The sequence below is a fragment of the Vulpes vulpes genome, chromosome 8 (assembly GCF_048418805.1).
Source record: "Vulpes vulpes isolate BD-2025 chromosome 8, VulVul3, whole genome shotgun sequence".
In the NCBI taxonomy this organism is placed as follows: Eukaryota; Metazoa; Chordata; class Mammalia; order Carnivora; family Canidae; genus Vulpes; species Vulpes vulpes.
Genome location: NC_132787.1, coordinates 103,473,031 through 103,495,391, shown reverse-complemented (window position 1 = coordinate 103,495,391; position 22,361 = coordinate 103,473,031). Strand labels below are relative to the sequence as shown.

General features: G+C 48.4%; 1 protein-coding gene across 14 annotated transcripts in view; it reads left to right on the top strand.

The window, feature by feature from the left end:
- Positions 1-22,361, top strand: part of LPIN1 (lipin 1) — a 132,732-nt gene that overhangs the window by 75,723 nt on the left and 34,648 nt on the right. For 7 of the 14 annotated variants that reach the window (XM_026009087.2, XM_026009085.2, XM_072767693.1 and 4 more), the window contains 10 exons: positions 2,953-3,153; positions 4,085-4,180; positions 7,500-7,807; positions 10,111-10,236; positions 12,609-12,716; positions 16,018-16,147; positions 17,482-17,794; positions 18,872-18,965; positions 19,569-19,759; positions 21,711-21,804. In XM_026009087.2, coding sequence (XP_025864872.2) covers positions 2,953-3,153; positions 4,085-4,180; positions 7,500-7,807; positions 10,111-10,236; positions 12,609-12,716; positions 16,018-16,147; positions 17,482-17,794; positions 18,872-18,965; positions 19,569-19,759; positions 21,711-21,804 — 1,661 coding nt within the window. The remainder of the gene's footprint in view (positions 1-2,952; positions 3,154-4,084; positions 4,181-7,499; positions 7,808-10,110; positions 10,237-12,608; positions 12,717-16,017; positions 16,148-17,481; positions 17,795-18,871; positions 18,966-19,568; positions 19,760-21,710; positions 21,805-22,361) is intronic. The other 7 variants (XM_026009088.2, XM_026009089.2, XM_072767701.1 and 4 more) reach the window with 1 other exon arrangement.

Sequence of the window (22,361 nt, the reverse complement as noted above, 5' to 3'; positions counted from 1 at the left end):
TTGGGCATTTGCTTCATTGCACCTTTGCTTGTCTTTAGTTCACTCGTCTGAAAGGCCTCGTCCCTGCAGCGTTGTGGTCAGAGTCACTCAGCATGAGGTCATGTGGAAAAGATCTTAGAAAAATGTTCCTACTGCTTGCACTGAGCTGCAGGGTTAGAGGGTTATGTGTCTCGGTAAGCACCATATGTTAAAATCTCCATCGAACATTGATGTGATTTTTTTTTGGTAAAATGATTCCATATGAGAAGTATCAGGATTCCTGGTGCCTGGCTGGCTCAGAGGTAGAGCATGCCACACTTGATCTTTGGCTCATGAGTTCCAGCCCCACATTGAGCATAAAACTTAATAAAAAGAACCCTAAAAACAAAACAAAAAAGGAAGGAAGTATTAGGCTTCGAAGGAATCCTTTTTTGCATTGTTCTGTCTCCTCTCTCCTTTTGCATGTTAGCTTGCCTGGCTACATAGAAATTGCACGGTTTTCTATTTTTACGTACATTAGTGGTGGGAGCTGGACCTGGCGTCCACCACATCCAAGGGCAGCTGGGCTGTGTACATCTCTGCACATGTTCACAGAGGGTCCCCTGTCACTTGTCTGAGGAAGATGGGCAGTATCGATCCACAAGGCATCATATAAAATTGTAAAACGAGCCACATAGGGCTTTCTTTTTTTTTTTTTTTTTTAAGATTTTATTTATTTATTCGTGATAGACACACACACACACACACAGAGAGAGAGAGAGAGAGAGAGAGAGAGAGAGAGAGGCAGAGACAGAAGCAGGCTCCATGCAGGGAGCCTGATGTGGGACTCGATCCCGGTACTCCAGGACCTCATGCCTGGACTGAAGGCAGGCACCAAACCACTAAGCCACCCAGGGATCCCCCACTTAGGGCTTTCATGTGTCCTTTTCTTTGTAGTGTTTGGTCATTGCTTTTAGGGCTCTGGCCTATTCTCAGCCTTAAATCAGCAGTTCGTGTTTGCCTACTGTGTGCAGGGCTTTTGACCAACCACCAGCGAGCCTCAGTTTCCTTATTTGTAAAGCAGGGAGTGCTAATATCACTTCTGCTTATGTCACAGGGGTTGCGGTGAGGCTTATGAAAGGTAGTCTTTGGCTTTTTAACTTGCAAAGACAAGGCTTGAGCCTTGGCCTCAAGGAGAGTCTGGCTTGGCCAGGTGACGGGAAAGCCACACGGCAAAATAGACACGTCCGAGTGAGATAGTTCACAGAACCAACTGTGCAAACAGGTCAGGGACAAGTGTGCGTACGCAAGGCGGTGGTCGCTGGGATCTTGTAAGGGACCCGAGGTGGGTGTGGGGTCGGCATGGTTCCTCGAAGCCCCATGTCGGGTAGGTGGTCAGTTTGAAGAATCGGGGTGTGATGGTTGGGGGAGAGGATGAGGTCTTGGGATCCAGCGATTGGAAGTCCCAGCGTGCAGACCTTTCATGCTCAGATGGTGGAGCCCTGTGGCCTCAGGAGGCCACCGCAGTTAGGGGCGCAGAGAGGAGAGGGGAGCAGCTTTGAGTGGGGTCCCCGCGTGAGGGCAGCTGAGCCGGGGAAGAAGCGAGCAGGTGCCCCGAGTGAGGGCAGGAGGCCCGGCGAGGCCCAGCGAGGGGGAGCGAGTGGCGGAGGAGGGCTGCAGGCTGGCCCTGGTGGGCTGGGGGCCGGGCTGCGGGCTCCGAGTCACATGGGGCCGTGCACTGGGCCGGTGGAACTGGAGGGCGGGCTCCGCGCAGGTGGGCGATCGGGCAGGTGGGGACCGGCACCAAGACGGTGGCAGGGGCCCAGCTGCGGAAGGAGGGCCAGAGCGTGGCGCCAGCTCCCCGCCGGTCCTCTGGACCCTGGCCTCCGTGCCCTGCTCACTGCCTCCTTCCGGGCCGCGTCCTTTGTCATCTGCACCATCTGCGTCTCCTGCCTCCGACCCTCTCCAGCCCACCTGTGCGCTTTCCTCGTGATGCTTTTTTGAAGTCCTGGGTCCGATCATCATTTTGTCACCCCGAGTCTGCAGCGGCTTCTTGTGGCTACTTAGAAAGTCCAGACCTCCCAGTGTGGCTTCCAGGCTCCATCCTCCCCTGCCTGTTCCGTTCCCTGTGGCGGGCACAGCCCCTCCTGTGGGCCTCTCGTCCCCCTGGTCCCTGCTGGTGTCGTCCCTCCTCCTGGTCCTGCTGCAGCCCCTCCCCCGCTCCCGCTCCGCCCCCCTCGGCTGTGGCCCTTCCTGTCTACTTAAAACAGACGTAGCAACGCTGACATAGAGATGTTCATTCCTTGTGTTTTACTTCTGTCTCCTTCGTGAGCCTGTGGGTCCCTTCGGGGCATCAGGACTTTGTCTTTTTTATCTCTGTGTCCCCACACCAGGCCCTTGTAGAGTAGACGCCCGGATGTCTGCTCACTGGCCTTCAGCCGATTAGCTGACAACCCCGAGCAGGGCCTGTGTGTCGCCTGCCGCCACCGTGGGGCAGAACCATGTAGGCAGAGACCAGGATGGAAATTGTTCAAAATAAGTCATTTATTTTCCTTTTCAAGTTAAAAAAATGGTCGTTTTTTTTTTCCAATTAATATTATTGAACTACCTACTCTATTTGGCATTGGGGGGGGGGGCTAGATAGTAAGAGATATAAAATACAGTCTCTTTTCTCAAGAGCTTTAAGATTTTGCTGTAAAACCGCCTGTAACAGCAGAACAGGGCCTGGATGGCAAAAGCTGCTGAGTGCCGTGGACCCGGTGGGCAGAGCCGGTGCTCACTGAGATGGGGCTTCCTGGGGTTTGTGGGCTTGCTGGCTGGGGTGGGGGTGGACGGGCAGGGGTGGGCACCTTGGAGCCCATTCCGGTGGAACAAAACAATTTCAATAGGGTGTGCAAGTCGAGCTAGTGTAACGATGATGAGTGCATTTGGACCGGCCCCAGATAGATGGCCTTCTCTGAATTAATCGTTCCTGGGTCTGTCTCTGTTTCCTAGACTCAAACCATGAATTACGTCGGGCAGTTGGCCGGCCAGGTCTTTGTCACCGTGAAGGAACTCTACAAGGGGTTGAACCCTGCCACCCTGTCTGGATGTATCGATATCATCGTTGTTCGCCAGCCCAACGGGAGCCTCCAATGCTCTCCTTTCCACGTGCGCTTTGGGAAGATGGGGGTCCTGCGTTCCCGAGAGAAAGTGGTAAGAGCAAAGGACCCGGTGACCTGGAGGCAGGTTCTCTTTTTAGAGAAAATCATCCTGTTTCTGTCTTTAAAGATTTTATTTATTTATTTGAGATAAAGAGAAAGAGAAAGAGAGCAAGCAAGCAAGTGAGCACGAGCAGAGGGAGAGGGAGAGGGAGAAGCAGGCTCCCTGCTGAGCAGGGGGCCTGACGTGGGGCCTGATCCCACGACCTTGGGATCAGGACTTGAGCCAAAGGTAGATGCTTAGCTGGCTGAGCCACCCAGGTGTCCCCTGTGTTTCTGTCTTTAGATAGAGCTTTAGGTCTCTGGAGTTGTGGCTTTGCCCTGGAAAGGGCCGCTCACTGAATTGACAGGTTCTAACTCGAATTGTGTTAACTTATTCCAAAACAAATGGTGGGTAAAAGTCAACTACTTATTAAGCTCATGGGGTTGTGTGAGTCAGAGATTCAGACCAAGTGCAGCAGGGATAGTAATTCCTTGCCTCAGCTGGAAGAGCGTCTCTACAGATGTGCTCACTCACATGGCTGGGGGCTCCTGGCTGGGCTCTCGGCTGGGGCTGTTGGCCAGGACGCCCCCAGGTGGCCTCTCCATGTGGCCTGGGTGGCCGCACAACATGGCAGCTGGATACAGGCGATCATCTAAAGAGGAAAGGAGCCAGGGGGACCCTGCGTTCTTCTGACCTGGCCTCGGAAGTTCCATAGAGCCACTCTGGTAGTGCTCTGCTTGCTGGGGCAATCACAAGCCTTCCCAGGCTCAAGGTCGGGGGGGTGAGGGCAAATAGACTCCATTTCCGATGGGTTGATTGATTCCCATGGATTGATTGGAATTATGAGATCATTTTGGCATGTATGTGATTAAAGGATGCTTATGTAGAGACACGGCATCTCCCGCGGGGTTTCTTGCTTTAGCCAAGTGTGTTTTTCCTTCAGGTTGACATAGAAATCAACGGAGAATCAGTGGATCTGCACATGAAATTGGGAGATAATGGAGAAGCATTTTTTGTTCAAGAGACTGATAATGATCAGGTAAGGAAGGCTGGGCGGTCAGGGTTACTTCCTAGTTTTGAATTTTGAGCAATGGGTCTTATCTAGAGGACCCAGCGGAAGTTTGTGTGGAGAAGTAATGCTGGTGCGGGGCGGTGTAGACCCATCGCAGCAGAGAAGAGTGGCTGTTTACCTGTACCAGGGATTGTTGAGCCAGCCCGGGTGGGTGTGTGCTGTGTCCACACAAGACTCAGCAGTCCTGGCCTGCTTCCGCGTGCTCACTGTTTCCAAGGGGACAGTAACCGAATCACATCCGAGCTGTTGTCCAAAGCATATAGGATATACTGGTGTGCTGAATCTCAGGGCTGACTGTTCTAATTTTTTAGTGAGTGGCCAAATCGCTTTAATTTTTTATTGTCAAAAAATATATTTTTTAAGATTTCATTTATTGATTCATGAGACACACAGAGAGGCAGAGACACAGGAGAAGCAGGTTCCTTGCGGGAAGCCTGATGCAGGACTGGATTCCCAGGACCCCGAGATCACAGTCTGAGCCAAAGGCAGATGCTCAACCAGTGAACCACCCGGTGCCCCTGTTTAAACAATTTTTAACAGCTCTATTAAGATATAGTTTGTGTACCATACGATTTATCTGTTTTCAAGTATATAATTCGGTGGTTTTCAGTATTGTCCTAAGATATGTCACCTTAGTCAATTTTAGGACGTTTTCATCACCCCAGAAAGAAACCTTGTGCCCTTTAACTATCACTTACCTATCCCCCATCCCCCACCCCGTCACCTTCCTGAGCCCTAAGCAACTACTCTTCTACTTTCTCTTTCTCTAGATGTCCCTACACTGAACTTTCATGCAAATACAATCCTACGTCTGTTGTCTCTTAATGCCTGGCTTCTTTCACTTCACACAGCATGTTCAGGGCTCATCCATACCGTAGCCTGGGTCAGTACCTCATTCCCTCGTAGGGCTGAATAATAGTCCACTGTCTCTGTACACCGCCCATGTTTATCCTTTCATGGGTTCATGGACATCTGGTTGTGTCTGCCTTTTGGCTATTATGCATAATGTCGCTGTGAACGTTTATTCATGTATGAGTTTTCGTGTGGACATGTGTTTTAATTTCCCTTGGGTATGCACCTAGGAGCAGAACTGCTGTGTCATATGGTAACTCTGTGCTCAGTGTTTGAGGAACTGGCAGGCTGTTGTCCTGAGCCGCCACACCATTTCACGTCCCCACCAGCACTCCGTGAGAGTTCTGATCTGTCCACATCCTCATCAGCACCTGCCATGGGACTGTGACTCTAGCTGTCCTAGTGGGTGTGAGTGATGCTGGTGTTGATTTGCATCTCCTTGGTGACTAATGATGTTGAGCAGCTTTTCAGGTGCTTATGGCCATTTGTATGTATTCTTTAGAAAAAGGTTCAGATCTTTTTGTAATTGGGCTTTTGTCTTTTTATTATTGAGTTGTTAAGAGTTTGTTATGAATATCTCTTCACTTTCCTCATGGTGTCCTTTAAAGCACAAAACTTTTACATTTTGATGAAGCCCAGTTTATCTGCTTTTTTTTTTTTTCTTTTGTTGCTCCTACTTTTGGTGTCATATCTTTGGCAAAGAATCCTTTGCCAAATCCAAGGTCATGAAGATTTACCCCTATGTTTTCTTCTAAGACAAATCTCTCTTTCTCTCTCTCTCTCTCTCTTTTTAAAACTAAACTCTCTTTCTTTGAGAAAGTCACCTGGAAGGGATCCTGTGGTGTGATCCACTTAGGCTAGTTTCTTTATGGGAAGATAGCCTGATTCGAAAGGAATAGCTCTAAATAGCCCCAGGCTCTAAAATGAACAGCTGTAGTTTCAGATTCAGAATGAAACCATCCCAGGCTCTTCTAACTTTTGGTCTCCCCAGAGGTATGACTTTATAGGGGGACCAGCGTCCTCATCCTGTGCCCTCCATCTAATGTAATTATCCTGTGGCCACTGGGGGTCCCTGCCCATCTACGCTTTATCTCTCTGTTCAAAGGGAAAGCTCTGAGAATTGTTAATTTGTAATTATTAATTCTTTCCATCTCAAATGGATGCCTGCATTTTAAATTGCTATTGTCACTTAGTTTTGGACAGGTTTTACGCAGTGAGAGTTGAAGAAGCGTTTTGGGCAAGGTCGCCATGGAAGCTGCAGGGCAGGGGGCCTGTCCTGCTGGCCATAAGGGTACCTGTGGGCGGGATGGGGCTTCGGGGGCCAGAGTATGTTCTTCCCCTTATGGTTGCCCCTCGCTACCCCAGAAGGCTGCTGGAAGTCAGGGAAGCCTCTTTCCCTCATCACCAGATTGCCCTGGGATGCAGTCTCCCTCTTCTTGTGGATGTCCGCCCCTTCCCTGTCTGGTCCGTGGACCCTTCTTTGCTCTTGACCCCAAGGCAGCACTGTCTGCTTTTCTTTGTTTGATCCACTGAGCAGCTGGGCGAGATGACCTCGCACCTCCCCGCCTAAGGCTTGGTCTCTCAGGTGTTGATTTTATACCTGCAGTGCATTGGGTGTGCTCTAAGCCACTGTCATGGCTCGGAGCGGGGTGAGGGTTCTCTTTCTCTCTTCTCTTTAATGTATATTCTTTACTTCTTGTTACCAGGTGTCTCGTAATAAATAAGTTGTTGAGAAAGTGATTGTTATAGTTTTTTTTTAAAACTGGCAAATCATTATTAAGCAAACTTAAATTTGACAAGTTATATGTTTTTTTCCTTTTGTTGGTAAGAAGAGAGTCAGTATCTACTTAATTAGTGGCCATAGACCTGGATGTGCTCTGGTGTAGGCAAGCATTTGGGATGGGGTGCTGTCAGCTGTATTTTCTTTTAATTGCTATCATCTTAATTCAGTGCACATTAAAAAATGCATACCCAGTCTCTTTCTTTTATGCACAAGCACATGCACACACACACACACGCATGCACATACCCCCCTCCCTGACACACACTCCCCTCCACACTGAAATGCAAAACTGAGTTCAGTTTCCAGTTAATGTAATGCCTCAAAGCTCATTTTTCCCTCTTTGCTTTGGATATTTCAAGCACAGTTGACTTTGGGTGGCCTGAAATCACAGATTACCTTGCTTTGTTACAATTACAAAAATGCAGGATTCAGTATAAAACGGCATTGAGTTCATTGTTGACACTGTGGTCAGCTGTCAGACCTGGTGGCTGTATGTCCCTCCACAGTGGCTGTGACCCTTGGTACCCTCCCCTGTGTGGCCCTCCCTGAGGGTGTTCAGGCTCCTAAAGGAACCCTGGCTGGCTGTGGCACCACCCTGTTCCTTCAACCCAGATTAACGAGACTATTGGAAAAATATTTTCTGCCCTTTAGGAAGTGATCCCCATGTACCTGGCCACCTCCCCGATCCTGTCGGAGGGAGCCTCGCGCATGGAGTGCCAGCTGAAAAGGAGTCCTGTAGATAGGATCAGAAGCCTGGACCCCAACACGTCAGCCCAGGCCCTGCCTCCCGGTGAGGCCCCTTCGAGCAGCTCGTTAGTAAAGAAGAGAAGGAAAAGGAGGAGAAAGTCTCAGCTGGACACCCTGAAGAGAGATGACAACACAAACACGTCTGAGGATGAGGACATGTTTCCCATAGAGATGAGCTCCGACGACCAGGCTGACCCGCTGGACAGCAGTAGGTAAATGTGCACAAAAGGCAGGACCTGCGTCAGGGTCGGGCGCCTTCATTCTTTGAGAGGATTCTAACAAACTCCTTTTTTCTCCCAATATTCCTTCATCATCTTTTTTCTTTTAAATCTTTTAAGATTTTTATTTATTTGAGAGAGAAAAAGAGAGCAAGCATGAGCAGAGGGGAGGAAGCAGAGGGAGAAGGAGAAGCAGACTCTGCTGAGCAGGAAGCCTGATGCAGGGCTCGATCTGATCCCAGGAACCCAGGATCAGGGCCTGAGCAGAAGGCAGCCACTTAACCACCCGGGCGCCCCAGCATTCCTTATTGTTATGTAACGCATTTACGCTGAGTTTTAGAACTCCGTGGACCTAACGGTAAAGTAGCATAAAGATTTGAGGTTGCTTACAACTACAAGGCAGTTGGTAGTACCTGACCTCCTTGTCTGGCCACTTCAGCATCCAGGACAGAACAAAGAGGGGCAGGGAAGTAAGCAAATTAATACTTCATGCACAAAACCAGTGTTCTAGAGTGGGCTTGCTCTTATCTGGGCCCCAGCTGTATGCCTGCCAGTGGGCTGATGCATAGCTGGGAACTGATCTGTGATAGACTTCTGGTCACAAGTAGATGTCAACCAGTTTTCTTTCCAGGCAGGCTTTTCCTTTATAGCTTTGATTAGGCTTGAGGTTTCATGGTTATCTTGCTTAACTTTTCTTTCTTTTTTTTTTTTTTAAGATTTTATTTATTTATTCATGAGAGACACAGAGAGAGAGACAGAGACACAGGCAGAGGGAGAAGCAGGCTCCCTGCAGGGAGCCCGATGCAGGACTTGATCCTGGGTCTCCAGGATCAGGCCCTGGATCAAAGGCAGCGCTAAACCGCTGAGCCACCTGGGCTGCCCTGTTACATAACTTTTCTTTGCTTTTAACAGGGTGGTGAAATTCTCTTTCTGTGCATTACTATTTTAGTGAAAATGGCCAGTTTTAAAAGATGAATCTCATTTGTAAAGTATACTTGATGTTTCAGATCTTCATGTAATTCAGTATATATATACATATATATATATATTACATTATATATATATGTACATATTTTTTCTTTTTTAGAGAGAGGAGGGTGGTAGGACAGAGGGAGAGGGAGAGAGAATTTTGAGTAGATTCTGCTGAGAGCAGAGCCCAACATGGGGTTCAATGTCATGACCCTGAGATCACAACCTGAGCCGAAATCAAGAGGATGCTCAATCAACTGAGCCACCCAGGTGCCCCTCAAATTCAGTTTAATTTTTGCTGATTATTTTTGTGCCTTGTTAACATAAAGAAGAGATAAGGAGCATCAGGAGTAACCCTCTGCTTCATTATTCAAAATAGGATTTTTTTCTTCCCCTAGCTAAAAATACAGTCGAATTGGCAATGTCACTTTTCCTAACTATAGCCTCTAGTCTGCTGTAGGCTCACAAACTGGTATTTGGGCTTATTATAGTTGCCATCTCTGCCTGGCTTTTAATTCCAGAACTTAGTGATAGATACTTCAGGGATCATCACAGGTACACACAGATGGCCTCTGTGTGACTGGAAGAGCGGATCATGATTTTTTTCAATGAATGCATTCTACCTGAAAACAAGGTCGATTTGCAATCATTTCGTAATTATAAGATTCATTTGATTTCTTTCTTTTTTTAATTAAAAATTTTTTTAAGGATTTTACTTATTTATTCATGAGAGACCCAGAGAGAGAGGCAGAGACACAGCAGAGGGAGAAGCAGGCTCCCTGTGGGGAGCCTGATGGGGGACTCGATCCCAGGACCCTGGGATCATGCCCTGGGCCAGATACTCAATCCCTGAGCCACCCAGGTGCCCCTCATTTGGTTTATATAGATTATTTATTTTTCTAGATGAAGCATCATCTGTGTGTGGTCATTTGGTTACTTGGCAGCTCCACCGGTGCACAGCAAGGCTTTTACAACCTCCAGGGTCCAGTTTCAGAGGCAACAGTGTAAATAAATAACAAGCAGGATCACCATTATGCACTGTGTGTCAGTCTAGATGCTCGAATACAGTGATTTTGTGTTTATAATCCAGCCAAAGCATGAGCACATTTATGTGTGTCTGTTTCTCACTTTTTTCCCTCTCCGCTGCCCGGAATTTGTCTGAGTGGGTCAGAAAGGGATCATGTTCATATAACAAAGAACTGAGATAAGATAAAAGAACGAGATAAGATAAAAGGGAGACTTGCCTTTATTATGAATCTGTATTATGAATCTGTCACTAATAATCACTAATAAGGCTTTGACTTTGGTCTTTTTTTTTCCCCCTCCAGAAATCTTCCTAACGATATACCTGTATTCCAAGAAGACGTTTCTAAGGAAAGCCCTTCCCCCATCATGACTTATCCTCAGTCGGCATCATACCCTAATTCTGATAGAGAGTGGTCACCCAGCGCAAGGTAAGCTACTGGGGGAGGTATGTGCGTTTGCCTACCCCGGTCCAGAGGGTTTAAAGTCAATTGTATGAAGCGTGTCTAACAAAATCATGAAATATAAGTAAAAAGTGAAAAAATGCAGTTTAGAGTCAGAGGTACAGATCAGGATTGACAAAGAACACGTGCAGACCGTAGACTTCTATCTGAAGTCATATGCAAACTGGAAACATAGCTCTTAGCTCCCCACAGGTGACAGTGAAAGAAAAACCAGCTAAGTCACTCAGTGCTGGCTGTCAATAGGAGGAAACAGGTGGTGGGGCCTTTCTTGACACTTAGCCCTCAAGTCGGATTCGGGAGTGCAGCCGTTCTTTCAGGAGCCACTGAGGTGGTTCGGGCTTGTCAGAATGAGGCCTCTCCCCATGCTCAATCCCTTCTGCTGAATGCCAGAATGTTTATTTCCCCAAAAAGAACTGTGTAAACTTGGGAGACCCAGACCTGCTCAGTGTGTGGGTTGCCGTCCTGCAGACCCCAGAGACTTTTAGACAATGAGACCCCTGAGAGTACATGAGCCCTTCCAAGTACTTTTCAGAAGAACTGGGGAAGGGACAGATGTAACCCAAATGTTCTCAGCAAGGACAGTATCACCCCCATTGGGACAAAACCTGGTTCTTGGGCAGCAGAGAATTCTTAGATATTATAATGGTTTGCCGCCTCTACAGGGCCTCCAAGCGTGGTGAGCACATTCACAGTCCATCCGTGGTGATAAAATTCCATGGTGGAGCGAGGGCCACAGTTGGAGGGGGGAATGCCTCCGCTGTCCTGGGGTGCACTAACCATGAAAAGGGATTGAGAAACACCAATCTTAGTGACAGGGACATCCTTGGATTACTCTTGTTCCTCATGTGTTAGATGGACTTATGGTTTTCAGTGGAAGTGTAAGAGCCCCTGCTGCAAAGGCTCCCTGCCTAAAGCCAGAGTCCTCCAAGCATCACTCCTGGTTCCGAGTGATCTCGCCATGCTTGGAGCCAGAGTCCTCCAAGCATCACTCCTGGTTCCGAGTGATCTCGCCAACAGGACAGCACAGTGAGCAGCGTGTGCTGGAGTCCCGAGTCAGAGAACCAGATCTGTCCCATGCCTCGTCCAGCCAGGACCGGGACAGCGAATGTCAGTGCACCAGGGTTGGGGCTGGGGGCCTGGGAGGTGTCCTTGGGGGGGTCAGTCTGTAGGCCAGCCTCGAGCAACAGAAACAGAATGCTAGCTACATAGGACATGTACAGTTTTCAAGCAGCCATCCTTAGAAAGTGAGAAGAAACTGATAAAGTTGATTTTGATAATCTGTTTCCTCTGGCCCAGCGTATCCAGAATATTACCAAGGTAATTTGTTTTCAAAAAGTTATTCATGAGACATTTCACATTCTTGTTTCCGCACTAAGTCTTTGAGTTCACTGTGTAGCTCACGCGTAAGGACCACCTCAGTTTGAACACATCGCATTTCAATAGCCACGTGCAGCTGGTGGCTGTCATAAGGGACAGTGCAGATGTTAGACCTTTCTGGAACCTTCCACATGTGTAGCAATGAACTCTAAGGAGGGAAAAAGATGGTACCTTAGGAAGGAGATTATGTGGAATGAAACCACTAATAGGTTGAAAAGTCTGCTCAAATACTTCCATATTAATTTTAAGAGTTTATTTATTTATTAATTTTTAAAAAGATTTTATTTTTTTTCATGAGAGACACACACAGAGAGAGAGAGGCAGAGACACAGGCAGAGGGAGAAGCAGGCTCCATGTAGGGAGCCCAATGTGGGACTTGATCCCAGGTCTCCAGGATCACGCCCTGGGCCGAAGGCAGCACTAAACCACGGAGCCACCCGGGCTGCCCATAATTTTAAGAGTTTAAAATAAATGTTGGAAACACAACCCTGATGTGTTCCTCTGTCTTTCCTGCTCTATGAATCCAGGATAGCGACTGTGTCAGATCGTGTGAGTCTGACTGCTGTCAAATGCAATTACAAGTTAGCACAGATCCATTTCCATACTTGGAATGACATGTTTTCTTTAAAGAGACGACTGGCAGCAGAAATTATCAGCTCTTTGGACTATGTTGTTTGATTAAGCACTAAATTCTGACCAGAGAACAACAATCTTTTATGGGCATATGGATGAATTCGAAACTGAAATGAGTCTTTTTGACGGTTTCTACTTGTTTTGGGGGTTCAAAAAATTTGTGTTGATTTCATAGTGATTTCAACAGATAGCATTCTGCTGTTGTCAGAGGCCTACGTATGTTCATTTTCTAACAAATATTATTGTGGAGAGTAGTCAAAAGAATTTATATGAAACTTAATTGACTTACGATTTTTTCTTTCTTTTAATGTATATCACGTGGTATCCAGTAGCCCGATAGATTGCCAAAGGACTGCCCCCCACCTGGCAGTTGCGGCCGAGGGAGGCCTTTCTAGCTCTTGCCCTCCACAGCCTTCATACTTCCATGCTTCAGAAAGGTAGAGGGGCTCTTTTCCCCACTTGGGGTCTTGGATAATAAAAATTGTGATCTAACCCTTACCAGTCTGTTAACCATTGACCAAATTACTTATGCCGGAAACACATAGAGACTGTAGAAGCGAAACTTTTGGTTTAACTCTTATAAATCTACTTGACTAACCAAATTACTCATAGAGGAAATACCTAGCGATGATTATTTTCCTTTGATTTTAAGCATTTGTAGATGATTAATTTTTTTTCACTACTAAATTTGATTCTCTGGGAATTGTGGCTAAGTATATAGTTTTTCCTAATTTTGTGGAGTGCTTTGCAACACAGAATAATGATGTGAAAATTGGTAATAATGATCTTTGCTTTCTGTCTAAGGTTGTTCAACAAGTAAGTTTATAAGATCTTTTGTATAAGGGGAGTTATTATAAGTCTTTAAGTAGCTCATTAGACTGAATAATGGAATCCTGTTTTCACAGCATTTCTAGAATGGGATTTTGGAGCGTAGCATGGGGTAGATCTGAAGGTGTAGGATCATAGGTTCGTATTTTCATCAGTTGCCGTGGTCTGAGATTCCTGCCTCCATTTCCTCCGTGTTGTCCACACTCCAAGCTACATGATGGACTCACATGGACGTTAACAAATGAAACTCTGATTGATTTCTACTTGGGAAACTGGTTTTCTTTTTGATGAAAGAACCAAGTTTCAGGATGTGCTTCATCTGGAGGTTGCATGGGCAGTGGAAAGGCCATTTTGAAAGGGGGTAAACTGAGTCCTGAATGGTTAAAACTAACTTGCCTAACTAGGACTGGCAAAATCCTGAAACCTATTATGTGGTTAGTAAATGCACTATTAATGAAAATCAATCACGGACCTTGTAAGCTTACTTTTTTGAACAACCCTTGACCTTAAAAGTCTAATATTTGATAACGGGAAAATCTGGTACCACCATCTTTCTTATGAATCATTCCCAGCGGTGGGAATCTTTTCCCCGATTCACCTTCTGTCAATCTGAATTCCACGGAACCTGGGCATGTATTTGTGTACAGAATCCTTTGACAAAGGCTGGTGTTGCCAATGTGCCACCACATATTGTGGTGGCATATCGGGTGTGAGAGGTGGGACTCTGAGCTTCTGATTTCCACACAGGGCTTGTTTCTCTGTGAAGGCATTTGCAGACCTGAAAACTTCTGGAAACCTATGGCTTAGGGTGTTTATCAGAGGATTGGAACGGCAGGGATTCTGGAGTTGGCGTCACAGAGAATGTTGGTGTTCAGCATTTGCCTTCTAGAGCAAGGATTGGCAAACTACAGTCGATGGGCCGACCGCGACCTACTGTCTGTTCTCGTAGTTTTATGGGAGTGCAGCCAGTTTGTTCACATATCGTCTACGACCAGTTTTGTGCTACCACGGCAGAGTTGTGCACTTCGGACAAAGATCGGATAATCCACAAAGCTTGACGTACTCGCTCTCTGGCCTTTTACAGACAAAGTTTGCTGACCACCTACTCAGCAAACTCTTGTCTAAAGAGCTTTGCTTAATTTAGTGTAGTGGGTAAGACAGTTATTGTTCCATAAAATATAAAGGATATTTTATGTAATAAAATATGATAGGAGCTTTTTAAACAAGTGATTTGAGATTTGGGTGCAAGCTGTTGAGGATAGGAAGCCGATTCCAGTGGACTTTTCCTGTGATGACTCTGGAGAAAAAATGGGTTCAGGTCACGGTTTTAGGTACAGTGGCAGCTGCAACACCCTCTCTGCACATTTCACTGATAGTGAATATAGGATCGTAGATAACCAGTGCCAGAAAAGCAATGACTCTCGGGAAAAAAGCATAATTAGAGGACTAGAGGGAGCACGGTTGGACAGTGATGAACACTCTGTCACCTAGATGTATGGAGCTATCTGTCTTCCTCCTGTGGGACCACTTCCCATAGGGCAGAAGAGGGTGTGAGTGTGTGTGTTGGGAGAGGTGTCCTGTTGTATATACTCCCACAATACGCTGTCTTAGGGCCCTCCTCTCCACACATGGAGAAATAGAGCATGAGGGCCGCATCGTAGCCACATACCATGGGGATGGTTTGGTGGGCACTGGGCACTATGGACAGTGAACCAGCCTCTGAGCATCTCAGTGTGAGATGGAGGAGAGAGAGAGAGTGTTAGTCTGTTTGGTCCAAATGGCCCAACTGAAGAGATCTGGGACCTAAACTTTAACCATTAAGGGTCCCTCTTGGTTTGATACATATTAGCTTTCATCTATGACCACTCCTTGTCCTGACAGGAAGCTATATTCAGCAGGAGTTGAAGTCTATCGCAGACAGGTCCATGAGGCCCAGCACGATGGTGAGTGGGACTTAGGAGAGTGGAAGGTCTGTAAAAGAGGGCGCAAAAGGAAAACGGCATCTTTGTCCCCCGCTTCATGTACCACCTTTGTCTTACTCTGGGGGATATGATGTAGGAGGATGAAGTCAGGGAGAGATCAAATGGATACATTTTCCTATCCAGATGTTGTTTAGGATACTGTGAGAAGTTTGTAGATAAGTTGATTACCCTTGGCTGGTCACTCTGGCTGAACAGAGGGAAGGCTTTGTTCAGGCCAGAATAGAAATATGGAAAATGTTGGGAACACAAGTTACAACCACTTAAAAGCTGGCCCGAGAATTGAGCCTTGTGATATGTTGTTACAGAACAGGCCTTAGCACACAGGTGGGTCTTTGAAGTGTTCCTGGAAGATAGAGTATTTTATGAAGTCTCAACATAGAGGCTCCTGCCACATTAAGCAAGTTTATTCTTGGCACCTGGCATTTGTGGCAAAGTTGGCATGTGATGCGGTTTTCCTGTTTCCAAAGCCAGTGTGGATTCGTAAATATTTTAGATATCGAATATAATGGGTACGATTCTGAGATCAGCAGCCCCCCCTTTGCAGGTGAGAGCTGTTGGACTTGGTTTGGGAGTTGAGAATGCAGGAGAGGTGAGGTCAGGGTGAGAAGTGGGGAAAGACAGGTGGTTTTGAGATGAGAAGAGACTTCTTTCCCTTCCTATTGTCCTCACTCCTTTCCTCGGTTTTCCTTTCTAATTGCTTCTTCTCATCTTTACTTGGAACTGGGGAGCAGGTTGGGCTAGGTTACCCAAATTGGGAGCACCTTCCATCCAGGCCGTGTGTTCTGTGGACCCCTGGTGGCCACAGGTGGGAATGTCATGAAGCTTGTGTGCATTTTCTGGGCTGTTTGAACCATAGAATTCTGGACCCAAAAAACATCTTTAAAAAGTCTCTCTTCCCTGTTTAATCATGGGTTTGTGTTTTCTTTAGTCCTTCGGGTTCTCGACCTTCGACACCTAAGAGTGATTCAGAATTGGTCAGTAAGGCCACCGATAGGACGATGCAGAAGAATAACCTAGAAATGCTCTGGCTTTGGGGAGAATTGCCACAAGCTGCAAAGGTAAGTCCCCACCCCCCCCGCCCCAATTCTGTCCATATACCGAAGATAGTTTCTAAAAACATGAAATGGGCGCAGTGTTTTCTTTCAAGAAATTTTGTTTCATATTCCAGTCTTAAAAGAATCTTAAAAACATTACTATAAAATATTTTTAATCTTGCACGGCCTTTAGAAGATGCTACAGTTTCTTGTATCCATGGTAAATATTTGTAATATGAATGAACGAGTGAGTCAGTGCTGAAAGCATTCCTACTAAGAATCCAGATGGGCAGCTCTTGGGAGGGAAGGTCTGTTGAGGTAGAGTTGTGGGTTCTTTCCTTTTCTGGGTTATATTTGGCTTTCGTGGAAAACGCTGATTTCTCTGCCCATGGGCTGTAGTGCTGACCCAGCCAACCGTCTTTACAAATCCATGTCGTTTGCTGCTGGGGAAATGGCGTGAAAGTGCTAACCCATCACTTCTTCTGGCAAAATGCTTCCAACCACAGACCTGCTGTAGTGTTGTTTTCATTTGTGCTAGAAGCTGTGAGATCGGACACAGACATGAATACCCTCCCCCCTTCCCCTCCAACCCATAAATTGCAGTTTTTTTTTTTTTAATAAATTGCAGTTTGATTTTTGTTTGGATAATTGTTTTCTGTAACTGGGAACTCCTTGGAGGAGTAGAATCAGGAATGCTGACTTCCCACTCATGTGAACCAACCCCCAGATCTGTACTTCTTCACTCATATTTTGAGCCTTTATTGGAACTTCATTGAAATATAACATGCATACAGATCGTAAGTGTACAGATCTGTAAATTTTCACACTGTGACTGTGTCCATGGGACCTGCACCCAGACGGAGAAGGAGACGTGGGACCTAACCAGCAACTCGGAAGCCCCTCCCTTTGCAGTTATTGCTCATACGACCCCCCCCCCAGAGGGATAAAGACCCTCCTGCCGCTCACAGCAGAGATTAGCTTGGTGACATTCATCATGGTATCGTATGTAACTGTAATTCAGTTGTTGTCATCACTGCGAACTACCCATCATGTGAATATACTTCCTGTTCTATGGATGGACACTTACTTGAGCGGCTTCTGTTTGTTGGCCATTACGAGGCCCATCTGGCAGTTGATGTTTCATATGAAAGCTCATTTGCTTCGGGACTGATATTCTGGTGTGTAGACTCCTTGGGCAGGTACGGCGATCATGAGGCTTACCCATCTCTCTGCAAAATGGGCGGACAGTTCTGCAGATTGTTAATGGGTTAATTGTGTGACTTGGGTTAACTCTGTTTTTCTCTTTGCCCACACTCTGACCATTCCTCTGTCTCTGTCTCTTTGCCCCTTCGACGTAGTCATCTCCACACAAGATGAAAGACTGCAGTCCGTTAAACAGTAGAAAAATCTGTGATAAGATGCACTTTCAGACCATTCACAGTGAATCTTCAGATGCGTTTAGTGACCAGTCGCCAACCCTGGCCAGGCCGCCCGTGCCGTCCATCCCAGAGCCGGGCAGGCCTCCCACGGAGATGCAGTTTGTGAACGAAGAAGATGTCGAGGCCTTAGGGGCTGCAGCCCCGCCTTTACCTACAGTTGAAGAACCCAAACCACTCTCTGCCAGCGTAGCCCCGACAGCAAGCAAGACGGATTCTCCTTCCAGGAAAAAAGGTGGGAAGGCCAGCATGTTCCAGCTCCTTCTGTGTAGACTTGGTGCTTGGCATATTACCCTTCCTGCCCTTGGAAGTCCTGAATATGTCAGGGGGGAAGCTGGCATGTTCGGTGTATGCCCTTTTGCTGCAGATGTTAACTGATCAGAATTTAGTTCTAGAAAATCAGACTGAAGGAAGCCTTGGGGTGGTGTAATGAGCCCCCTCACTTTATAGCTTGGGGTGCTAGGATCCAGAGGGATGAAGTCTTGTTCACCCACGTGGGGCTCCAGAGGATGTTGATTACTGAGCTAATCCTGGTCCCCTCGCCCCCTGCCCTGAGTTTCTATCTAGCCCATTTCTCTGTTTCAATTTTGACATGCCATGTATCACTATTTCAGATGACATTGGCTTATTTTTATTTTGCCGGGAACTCCCCTACTAGAACATACGTGCTCTGTGGGATCTAGAATCTTTTTGGTCTGGTTTACATTCATTTTGTCTGTGCTCAGAATAATGGTTGGCACATAGTCGTTGCTCCGTAACGGCTGGTTTGATACACACTCGGTTGCGCAGCAGGAGGGATGACGTCAAGCCTGCTCTGTTAACCATGGAGCTTGGTGCCGCTTTCTAGATTTGTATGAACCAGTGACCTAATTCTCTGGCAGAAGGAAACAGGAAGCCTGCAGTCCTGGTGCACAGTGACCGCCGATGTACCCTGTAGGCTGCCGGGCCTGGGGGTATTGATACAAGCAAGTGTATCATCATCGTCATCATCATATCATTTAAAGATCATGATGACAATCGCTTCAAGATATTGAGTGCTGGGTGCATGTCAGGCACAGGTCGGGGTGGAGCTCAGTAGGGTCACACAATGGTCTAGGGCTCGCCCTTGGCAGTGGGGGGTGGACGCCAACTTGGTTAGTTTGCCTCTGGAGTCGTGCCACGCTGCTGACTTCCAGCTCTTGTGTTCCTGGGCCGGGCGGGGGGAGGCCCTTATGAGCTAGTTTGCACATTAGGCTCAACTACTTTCTGGAGCCGCTCAGAAGTCCACGGAAGACCAGAGTTCTGACCTGACCCATTCCGTTTGTTCTTTCAGACAAGCGGAGCAGACACCTGGGTGCTGACGGCGTCTACTTGGATGACCTCACAGACATGGATCCTGAAGTGGCTGCCCTATATTTTCCTAAAAAGTAAGATTTCTTTTTATTCCTCGTATCATTTTTTATGTTCAACTGTGTGAGTCTGGAAGAGGCAGCGGGAGGCTCAGATTTTACTGTGAAAAGCAACCAGAAAACAATGGCCTTTCTCTGTAGACGTGTGTGTGTGGCTACATCCCCGTGTGGCTGGCTTCCCACCTTCTGACCGGGAAGGCAGGCACGAGGCTGGCTCCCAGGGTGACACCACAATCATGTCACGGGGGGCAGTGGCCCACAACCTGAATCGGTGGCCAAGAGGGGGCGGCTGCACCGCCCTCTCCCTCCCCAGGAGAGATTCTCCTGTGGCCTTTGGGGACACCTGTTCAGCTTTGTGACTTGCAGGGAGGGCTGGCTCCTCGGAGGGTGGTGGCCGCGACCTGTGGCCTCTTTCTCTGTGGTTCATGTCACAGAGGCTTGGGAGGACGAGAGGCTAATAAAAGAAGCACTTCTCTCCCACGGTAGTTCATTTTACGCGTCTGTCCTTGTCCCGGTCCCGAGGTGGCCTCGCTTGTGGCCTTGGGAGCTGGGCTGGCGCGTGGCAGGAGGGTGTCCCCTGCTGCTGTGACGTCAGCACATCTCCCCTCTTCCTCCTCCCAGCGGAGATCCTTCGGGGCTCGCCAAACACGCCAGCGACAACGGAGCCCGGTCGGCCAACCAGTCCCCGCAGTCGGTGGGCAGCTCTGGCATCGACAGCGGCGTGGAGAGCACCTCGGACGGCCTGCGGGACCTGCCGTCCATCGCCATCTCCCTGTGCGGGGGCCTCAGCGACAACAGGGAGATAACCAAAGGTACCGGAGCCTGCGGCCCGTCTTCGAGCCACGAGCGCCCCCTCGTGGCCCGCGGCCGGAACGTCCAGAAGCCCGGGCTTCTCTGGCTCACGTCAAGTGTCACTTGTCCCTTGGCTGTGCTCCTGCTGGGGGGATGACACAAATGACTCCTTGCAGCTCTGAACATCGCTGGCTGGCGGTGGGCCGCCCGGAGGGTTGTGGTGGTCACACGTGGCTTCGGGGCCACGTGTCGTCCGGTGTGTTTGCTGCACGATGGGGGTCTCCTTGCCTGGTGGCCGCCCTGCAGAGGTGTCCTCCGGGGGCCTGCCGCCCGGTGGGAGTGTCGGTGTTTTGGAAACACGGTGCATTGCAAGTGTGCGGAAATGCTGTGGGGCCTGGGGAGGGAGGGACGTCTGAGTTTGAGCAAGTCCAGGGCGCTTGCCAGCTGGATCCGAGGGGTGCTCATAGGCTTGGCGGAGGTGGCGAGTTAATTCGTAGCAGTGGTTTCCCAGGGTCTCCTGACAGCTACGTGGGGAGGTGGCCCCAATACCCCCAGTGGAGGATGCATCAGTCATTGCCGACTGATGAATTTTTCGAGTGGACCTAGTCGCCCGGGTGTCCCTCTCTCACCCTTCCACCTCCACTGGCCTCTTTTTCATCACGCCCCCACCCCTGCCAACAGTGGTCTGTTTTTCTAGGCGGGGATGGGCGAGGGTGTGTCCTTCATCCCCTTGCCACTCAGGAGCCACCGTCTCCCCTTCCTGCCCTGGGCGGCCATCCTACGCTCCTGTCTCCCTCCTGAAGTCCATTCAGGGCTTTGTGAATTTCTTCTCACACAGACGGTGGGGCCCCTTATTCTGGAACCTGAACCAGCTAATAATCCATCCCCCTGGTGATGAGCTGAAGGGGGTTACTTTATGTGACCCAGTGGGTTTAGTCCATCACAGGAAGTCGTTGTAAGACTCCCTCCCCTCTAATAACCAGCCACATTCTGTTTGCACATCTCTGCCCCCAACTGCTCTGGGGCTTTGAAGAGGTGAGCGCACTCCGAGGAGGCTGGTGTCCGATGGTGCCCCCTCTCCCATACACTCGCACTGTCATCTCACGGGGGTCCATACAGATGAGGCCAGATTCCCATGGCCTGGAGTCCCCGAGGAGAGTACCTGGTGGTATGAATTAGGATCCCTCAGGTGCGTGTCGTTGCCAGTCTGAATTGGCATCAAACCATGGGGTCTTTTTCTGCTGGACAGGGGTGACTCCCAACATCCTGGGTCTGCTGGGCCTTGGTTCCATCTAGGGTATATAGGCCCCTAGGGAAGGAATAGGGGCAAATTAGGGCCAGAGAGATGGTTAGAGCTGTCATCAAGGCTCAAGACAGGGCCTAGCTGAATGGGGGATGTTGAGTGGAGGCCGGGGCCTTAGGCCAGAGCTCGTCACAGGAGCTGGAGTCAGGAGGCCGGGCCTCTGCTGTGTCCTGCATGTCCTGCACGTGACAGTGACCAGCACCACGCCCACTGACACAGAGTGAGACCTTGCTCTACACGGGGCATTGTGCTTTTTCCTTACAACCTCATCCAGCCACTGAGGAGGCAGACGAGGGAACCGAGGCTCAGGGACGCTGATTACTTGCTCAACACAAGCTCACGCTGACAAATGTGACTTGAGCTGAGTGGCCTGGTTTCTAAGCCTGCTCGCCATTCATCTGCTTCTCGTAGGGAAACTGTATTTCCCACACACCTCTCCCTGCCTCGCTGCCTACACATACACTTCCTGCATGTCCTCGGACTGTCCCCGGCCACCCTTCATGTCCACACAGATGCTGTCCCCCAAAACTAACTGAGGCCCCTTTACAAACACAGTTGAAGAATTGTCTATACAGCCGGAATGCACAGGCTCTCAGAAAACACTTGGGAATGAGCAGGTGAAAATGTTCCCTCTCTTTTCTCATTATTCTCTACGATTGCTTTCACAGATGCATTTCTGGAACAAGCTGTGTCCTATCAACAGTTTGTGGACAACCCGGCTCTCATCGATGACCCCAATCTTGTGGTGAAGATCGGGAATAAGTAGGTTCCTCTTGAAAGTCATTTTGGCTGTCACATGGGACTGTTCGCGTTTCAGGTTTTCCGATGCAAAGACCCAGGCAGTAAACCTTAGAAACATGTGAAATGAAGTCCTTGTTACAATTTATTATCATCTCTTCACTCTTGGCAAAATACTGTGTTGTTATATAGCTGGTAGGTTGATGTAACTGTCAATCTCGTGGATTTTAATATTCATCCGTACTAGGTTTTTTAAAAAAGATTTATTGATTTTAGAGAGAGAGAGAGCCTGAGTGGGAGGGGCAGAGGGAGAGGGGAGAGAGACTCTCAAGCACAGGGCCTGACGCGGGGCTGGATCTCACAACCCTGAGATCACAACCTGAGCTGAAACCAAGCGTCAGATGCTTAACGAGCTGTGCCAGCCAGGTGCCCCTGTACTAGATTTGATAATGGAACGCATCCAGTCTCAGCCCCTGGCCTGTGAGCCTCAGGCCCGTGTAGTCCACGGGCGTTCACAGAATAGACTGCCTGTCTACCCCTTGAAGCTTCGTTGACTGTGGTCAGGGGATGTGAAGGTGTTT